Source organism: Aethalodelphis obliquidens, unplaced genomic scaffold (genome assembly GCF_003676395.1).
Source record: "Aethalodelphis obliquidens isolate GAN/ISIS:26980383/991018 unplaced genomic scaffold, ASM367639v1 scaffold38, whole genome shotgun sequence".
In the NCBI taxonomy this organism is placed as follows: domain Eukaryota; kingdom Metazoa; phylum Chordata; class Mammalia; order Artiodactyla; family Delphinidae; genus Aethalodelphis; species Aethalodelphis obliquidens.
In genome coordinates this window covers 5,183,497-5,191,865 of record NW_020837982.1, presented here as the reverse complement: position 1 = coordinate 5,191,865, position 8,369 = coordinate 5,183,497, and the positions used below count along the sequence as shown (strand labels likewise).

Sequence of the window (8,369 nt, the reverse complement as noted above, 5' to 3'; positions counted from 1 at the left end):
ACAAAGGGAAAATGTGCCTTTATGTAAAATGGAGAGAAGTGGTGGTCATCACATTAACCAAGCTGCCCAACTTGGCCACTTGCAGCCTCACTTTATGTGCCTCCTGATGGGACTGATATAATGATCTTGCTGGAAATTCTGACCTGATAATCTTATCAGGAAGAAAGCAGCAAATCTAGAATATGGGACGTTCTGTAGGACAACTGGCCTGGACACTTCAGAAGTTTCACCATCATTAAGAAAAGAGACTGTTGATATGACTGTTCTAGATGGGGGAAACTAAAAAAACACAAGAGCCAAATGCAATGCTGGGACCTTGACTGCATCTGATCTGGAAGAAAAGGAGCTATAAGAGATATCTGGGGGATAATAGAGGAATTTTGAGTTATGAACAGCATGTGCGATGATAGTACTGAATTACTGTTGATTTCTCAGTTACAATAATGGTACATGGGTTATACAAGAGAATGTCCTTGTACTTAGGAAATACATACTTGGGAGGTATTTACAGGTGAAGTGTCATAAAATCTGCAACCTACTTTTGGATCATTTGGCAAAAGAGCGTGTGTGTGTGTGTGTGTGTGTGTGTGTGTGTGTGCGCATACACGTGAGAGGGGTTAGGAGGGGGAACATTTGGGGTAAGATAACAGTTGGTGAATTTAAATGAAGGATATACAGGTGTTCATGTAGTTTTCTTTTCAATTTTACTGTGGGTTTGAAATTTTCAAAATTAAAAAACAAAAGATTAAAAAAATCAGAATTCAGACTTCCCCAGTGGTCCAGTGGTTAAGACTCTGCGTTTCTAATGCAGGGGGCACAGGTTTGATCCCTGGTCAGGGAACTAAGATCCCACATGCTGGGCAGCATGGCCAAAAAAAAAAAAAAATCAGAATTCCTCGAAATTTCCTCTTTCCACCAGAGTATACTTAGGAATGCTAAATGTACACAGGGGGAAATACAGCATATTCAGGGCTTTACATACCTTCCACATCATACCAATGCGCACCATTTGTGATCCCATCTTTGAAAGTCTCATCTTCATCTCCAGGACAATGAGGGGCACCAGTTTTCATTATGGGGTGGTTTGAAGCATAGGCTTTTGCCAAGTATTTAAATACTTCATCATCTGAGGTTTTGCTATATATTCCAGTAGCCTTATGTTCTGGAGAATCATCAAAAGGATAGCTTGCTACCACCGAGCCACCATGCAGATTTCCAGAAAGCACAAACCTTTGAAAACATAACCAAATCACATATCATTTTTTAAAGGGAACAGAAAACATGTATTTTAAAATTCTACATCTTTTATAAATGAACTTAGATATTCCTCTTGACACCTAGAAGACAACTCTATCGGCTGTTAGACTAACAACAATAAAAAAAAAAGAAAATGGAAAGTATTATTAACTCAATAAATTTCAAACAGTTTTTACAGTCCAAGTTAACTTCAAATAACTTTAAATAATTTCCCCATCACTGAAAAAAATAGCTGAATAACACAGTGTAAATTAATGTTTCAGGAGACGTCTTATTCAGGGAACTGTAAAATCATGTATTAAGTTGAACAATATGAACTTGCCACTATTCAACCATGTCTTGACCTACAAAAATTACAATTTCATAGAGTTCAATCTAATTCTTGTACTTCATATTGTGTTAATTTCATAGAAAGCATGGCTGGCATAAATAAATATTTGTTGAATATACGAGTTAGGTTAATAAGTTTCATGCTTTTTATATTACTGTCCAGAGAGAATTTTTAAGATAGGGAGTCTAATTTAAAACAGGATGTGCTTTGCCTCATTCCATTTTCACAGTACACTAAATTCACATTTTCAGGAGAGAAGCCATAGCTGAGAAAATTCAGGGGCGGGGAAAGACCTGAGCTGCTTTCAGATAAAAACAATACAGAACATTGCATCACTGTAAAAGCAGCTCTCTTTCTAGGTGCAAGGTTCCTGGTTGGACCATTAAAAAATAAACTGACATGGAGACAAGGCTGCTTCTATAAAAGAAACATTTTAAACTTTTTGCACTTTTATTGATACTTTTAAGCGAATCCATTTACAATTTGGTCAAATTTATAGATATAGAAATACTGAAGAATGCCTTTTATGGTAAAAGGTAAAGGCAAAAACATGCCAAAGTCCTATTTATACATTTTTCACTCAGGTAACAGTTCAAACCATTACTATGAGTGGAGATTAAACACTTTTCTCTTTGCACTCAAAATTAGATTTTTTGCTTCTGCCTTTTTGTGGCTGAAATAAACTGACCTACAGTAATTCTAAAGGGGGTTGATTTATAACATTTCTTTCTATATGTTTGAAAGAAAATTAAGTCTACGATATGTTTAATTTGAAAGGTTAGGTATGATCAGTACCTCCCAGAGGAGGTCAAACAATGAAAATTACTTGTAACACAGAATCTATTCATCAGAAGACAGAATTTAGCTGATAAAGACAGTGATTAAACACCAGAATAGACTATGAAAGAAGACTAGTTTTACATAATTAAAATTAGCACAGTTCTAGATACCAGAGGGGAATGCCATTTGGTATAGTGGCAATAGCACAGGCTTTAAAACCAGGCAAATATGCGTAAGAACATTTGGTTTTGCAGACATGTCACTCACTAGTAACATGATCAGGAGAAGTTGCTGCCTCTAAATCCATTGAACCCCAGTTTCTCTCTCATCTGTAAAACGGGGATTAATGCTACCTGCCTCCCAGGGTTGTTACAAGAATTAAATAAGATAATACATGTACAATTATCTTCCAGCACAATGACTGCTTTATAGCCCCTGCTCAGCAAATGTTCATTCCTTTGGAGACCTCTAGCTTCCTGCTTAGGGAATCACTGCCTTACAGACTATAATTCTACTCACCAGTTCCAATTCTACAATGTTACAGAAACAAAAACTAAGCATCTATTCTAACTCCAATTTACCCATCCCTCCTCCATAGCAAGTTATTAACAATTTACTTTTTGGTTTCTATGCCTAAAATAATTTAAGTACTTCCCCACCACCACCCCACACTGACTTTGGGAAAGTTACAAGAAGGCTGGCCCAGTTCAGACAGTCAACTGAGCAACAAATTTTCTTGAGTGTCAACTATAAGCCAAATGTTCTATAGGCACTAAGGAATATATTAGTGAAGAAACAAATACAAAAATGCCCTCATGGCATTCATAGTCTAGTGGGAAAAAAAAAGAAAAAGGGTAACTGAATATTCTAAATAAGTGAAGCATGTTACTTTATACGTGTTCAATTAAAATTTTAAATTCCAAGATTCTCTATTAAATGCTGTTTTTCACTTTGTTTGACATTTCTTGTAACACTTCTCAGAAATACTGTTAAAATGGCCTAATCAAATACTTTTAGAACAATGAAATATTTGCAATCTACTTGAGTGATAAAATTAAATTATTAGATTTTCCTTACTCTACTCACATAGTTTTAAAAGCACCAATGCCACTCTGGTAAGGGCGATTTCAAAAGAAAATGATATCTATTATAGTGGTTGTAAGATTATTTCTTTTAGTCTTTGTCAAACCAACTTTGTATATCGATCCAATTTTATTTGAAGGGTATTTTATGGTTTCCAATCAAATCAATCCTCTTAAGTGTTTCTCACACTTGACTTCAATATCGTATATCATTCCTTGCGTAAGATTTAAAGTAACTGGTAAATATACCATAAAAATTATAAACAAGAGTCTGTAGATATTAAAAAGTCAGTCTCCAAGTTAACTTTATTATGGTCCCCAGATAACCCTGTAAATAACTTTAAAAAAATTAAGAAAATTTGATGTCTGATAAACTAAATTCTAAAGGTTTCAGGAAATTGTAGCTATACACCTACCCCAACAATATGATAATGCTTTTCACAAACATACCCAAAAAATCATTTATATGCTAATCTCCTATTAAAGTCTAAGCAGGTATATTTAATTAAAGAACTGTGCCAAAAATATGAGGGTGAAGTAAACTATAAAATCTTTATTTTAATGATGGAGTTAAAATCTTGTATATTTTCTTGAGCAGATGAGTCAATTATCAGTAGTACAAAATCATGGATTGGATGAAGTATAAAGTGAAACAAAGAAAATAAACTCCACTTTCCCAAGCAGGAGGAAATGAGTGTTAAATTGTTACATATCCAAAACAACAACAAAAATCTATTTCTAATACAGCTGCGTGAATAGGATATCAAGAAATTATTCAAATGATTTATTTCACAAAATACATTGAAAAAGGTAATTTCCCTGTACAGACGGATGTCTGTGGTTTTAGAATTTCCTATCCATAAAGTTGTCTCTATATATTTAGGAATCAATCTCAAATCGTGTATGTGCTTGTTTTTTTTACTTTATTCACATATCAATGTCCCTTGTTACTGATTAATCATTAAATAATGTGCATCTTGAGTTATTTATGATTGAGGATGGAAGGATGTACTTTTCACCCTATATACTCACATACTTTCCCTTCTGATTAGAGTTACATTTGAAAAGAGGGCGGATATGATTAGGGTAGTCCATAGCCACAAAATAGGGCCACTTCCTTTGTAATACCAAATGACACAGATGAGCTTTTAAAATCTTCACAAGCTCCTATCATTGAATAGCCAGCCCAGACCATAACTTTAATCATTAAATACTGGTGATATGAAAGAGTTATCCAAAGAGCACATTTTTGGTCCTAGATTTAAAATTTAAAGCTTTCAGTATAGTCTCAAGGTGACTTGCACCAAGACAAAGCTCATTTTTATTTCTGGTCACAGCAGAAGTAATACTGAATAGAAAAATCTACTCACAGAATTTACATCCCTGCAAAGGTCATGATGGGGCTTTTTAAACGTGTCCTTCAAGCAATGCAAACAGTGAATTTGATATATCATCTCAGAAAGGCCCTGGCCATCACAGCTTCTGACAATAAGCTGTATGTTAAAGTCACACTTCTTATGTAAATGTTCAGAGGTCCTGACACCATTATCTTTATTTTTTTGTTTTTTATTTTATTTAAATTTATTTATTTATTTATCTATTTTTGGCTGCGTTGGGTCTTCATTGTTACACTTGGGCTTTCTCTAGTTGCGGTGAGCTGGGACTACTCTTCGCTGCAGTGAGCGGGCTTCTCATTGCGGTGGCTTCTCTTGTGGCGGAGCCCGGGCTCTAGGCACGTGTGCTTCAGAAGTTGTGGCACACAGGCTCAGCAGTCGTGGCTTGTGGGCTTAGTTGCTTTGCGACATGTGGGACTTCCCAGACCAGGGCTCTAACCTGTGTCCCCTGCATTTGCAGGCAGATTCTTAACCACTGCGCCACCAGGGAAGTCCCGACACCACTATCTTTAAAGGAAAAATCTTCCCAGAAAGCATGTGAAATTAATACCTACAAGGGATCTCAGAAGGAGTAAAGTGAAAGGTAGGAGATAAAAAGAATCTAGAATTGTCATAATGGCCATGAATTTTTCAAGGTCTGCTATATATGCTGAACCTTGTAGAAGAGATGATTCCAAGTCCTAAAGGGAAACTTCTTTGCTCATTATTGCTTGTACCTTATCTGGCACTCAGATATCTTCTTCAAATCAGTATGGAAAGATTAATTGCTTCACAAGCCTTATGAAGACACAAAAATGGGGATATGCTGGCAAAGCCGATGCTTGACAAAAGGAAGAGGTGCATGGTCACTTCAGATATTATTCCACCTGGTATAAGTTCCTTCTTCCTTTATTCCTCTCCTCCACCTTTTTTCTGAAAATCCTACCCATCTCTCAAGACTCAGTTCAAGTTCTACCTTCTCCACAGAGATGACCCATATTATTGTAGCCCACACACATTTTGCCAGTAGGAACAATTCCTGTAAGGTTTAACTGGGTACATAAACACACCATATATATATTTATAATATTTTCTTGTTATACACCAATTTCTTCAGGTCCTCGTGCTTCCTTTAAGTTTTTAAATCTCACAGAGTGGTTACTAACACTTAAGGTGTCTATTAAGTGTGACAATTAGCCATTTGGCCCTGGCCCACTAATAATGTTCACAAGTGGCAGCAGAAACCCTTCAGAGTCTAAAATGAAGCTGCTTACAGATGAAGGTTCCAGATCTGTACAAGTTCTCCAGCCAGCCATACCTATATGCTCCACAGCTGAGTCAGAGGTAAAGACTGGAAGTGAATCAGTTTCGGTTAAATAACCAAGAAGAAGACCCCGGGAGTGTCACCTGTCATTTCTAGGCTACAGTCTCCCTCCATGCCCGTTAAGAGCACTGACTAAATGCGTGAGTTGAAGTCCCGGCTACAGAACAGGGATGTTAATGCTGTCTGTCTCATCAGGTTGTGGCCAACATAAACTGAGATCATGCAGTCCACGGAAAGGGCTTAGCACAGTGCCTGTAGTTATAAGATAATCGCAATCTTGTCAGTTTATGTATAAAATAAGTGAGCTGACCTAGGTCATCCTTAATGTCTCTTCCGTCGCTCATATTCTACGATCCTGTGAGAACAGGGGCCAGGATGCTAGAAGAGTCTCCCCTCCGGCCAAACAGCGCTCTCTGCATCCTTTGAATAAATGACAGCCTCTAGGCAGCGCTTCTCGGACAATTAGCCGGACAGGAGGCTAAGCGGCCTGGGCCCTGTCCCCGTTACGGGGTGTCGCTCTCCGCCCTCACTACCCCCGTCCCTTAGGCCTGAGAGCACCGTTTGAGCGCTTGCTGAGTGCCGGATCCAGCCTCTGCTCTGGAGGCTCACTTGGATGGGGAGGGGGCGGGGGGGAGGAGGCGGCGGTGGAGGGAGGACGACACTCACTTGTTCCTGCGGATCCACTCGATCAGGGCGCGCACCTCGGGCACGTCGTCCAGGGACGGGGGCTCACCGGTGCTGAACTGGTCCGGGAAGCTGCGGTTGAGGTCGCGGCCACGGCTGTTGTCGCGGCCGCTGGCCCCGGGAGGGCCGCTGTCGCTGAAGCCGCAGTCGCCCTCGTGGGCGCGCTCGAAGCCGTCGGGGTTGAGGCTGGGCAGAACGTACACGTCAGTGGTGTTGAGCAGGCGGACCAGGCGCAGGTCCCCGCGGCGGTAGCCAGCCGCCAGCTCGCGGGCCAGGTAGACGAGCACCTGGCGCGAGACGGTCTCGTCGCCGTGCATGTTGCCCACCAGCTTCACCTGCGGCCGGCCGGGCAGGAGCGGCCCCGCCGCGTCGGGCCCCGTATCGCCGTCAGAAGGCGGCGGCCCCAGGCCCGCCGTGAGGCGCAGCACCCACAGCGGCCGGCCCTCCACCGAGCTGCCGATGCTGAAGAGGCGGGCCAGGCCCGGGGGCCCCGCGGCCGCCGCCTCCCTCAGCGCCAAGCCCAGCTCCTCTTCGTGGTAGTAGCGGTCGAACTGGCCCTTGACCGCCTCGGCGCCCGCGCTCGTCGTCGTCGTCGTCGCCTCCGCCTTCTTGATGTGCGCTGCCCGGGCCGGGCTCCGCAGCAGCAACAGCAGACACAGCAGCAGCGAGACGCGCCCTGGCCGCCAGGGCGGCCGCGCGTCCCAGCCTCTCGCCATCTTCCAGCAGCGCTGCAAACCCGGACCCCGTTCCCTCGGCTCCGCGCTCCGGGAGGCCTTGGCCAGCCGGATCCCCTCCGCTCCTAGCAACCCCATCCCGCCCTCCAGGCCGCAGCCAATCGTGGCCGGCCCTGCTGCGGCGTCACGCCGAGGGGCGGGGCTGTCCTTAAAGCAGCCGATTCCCTCTGGGCGTGCCTTCCTTCTCTCGGGGAAGAGTTTGGTCACTCTCTTCATCGGTCTAGGTTCCTGTCGCTCTCTTTCCCTCCTCCCCGTTTCCCTTCTGCGTTTGCTCCGCTTCTCCTTTACTCCCTCAGTCTCTTCTTTCTGGCTTACCCCTTAAATTCTCACCCCTTTTTCTCTGAGTACTCTCACTAGCTTCCTTCCCATCTTTGTTGCAGCTTTTCCTAGCGGCGCTTTAACGCTTAGAACCGAGAATTGAAAGAATCAAAAGGTTAGAAAGACTGAAAGGACTCGAAAAAACCCAAAGGTTCTAAAGAATCTACCTTGGAAGAGCTAAAAGACGCCTCAGCCCTTTGCACCTTGCACCCCTTCCATCGGAGTCTGTCGCCCAGCGCCTCGGCAGCGGTTGAAGAGACTGGGACACTTGGAGTGGCAGAGGGCTCACTACCTCATTTCAGTTTTTAGTCTCTGTTGAAAGAAGGTGTCTCCTTTATGTACAGTGGAAATCTGCTATGTAGTAGGCTCCCTTTGTGTTAATGGATATATTTCCTTGGTGTTACCCCAGTTTATTTCACTGCCATTGGTTCCTGTGTGTGCTATTCTCAGCCCTGTAGGCAGATTTCATTTCATGATTCACTTGCC

At 42.4% G+C, this 8,369-nt stretch overlaps 1 protein-coding gene across 2 annotated transcripts in view; it reads right to left on the bottom strand.

Moving 5' to 3' along the window:
- CPD (carboxypeptidase D) overlaps nucleotides 1-7,599 on the bottom strand; it is a 67,511-nt gene extending 59,912 nt beyond the window's left edge. Inside the window, exons 1-2 of one of the 2 annotated variants that reach the window (XM_027130537.1) lie at nucleotides 6,814-7,599; nucleotides 983-1,230 (exon numbers count right to left, since the gene is read on the bottom strand). In XM_027130537.1, coding sequence (XP_026986338.1) covers nucleotides 983-1,230; nucleotides 6,814-7,547 — 982 coding nt within the window. In that variant the 5' untranslated portion in view covers nucleotides 7,548-7,599. The remainder of the gene's footprint in view (nucleotides 1-982; nucleotides 1,231-6,813) is intronic. The other variant, XM_027130538.1, reaches the window with a different exon arrangement.
- Between the last annotated feature and the right edge of the window lie 770 nt (nucleotides 7,600-8,369).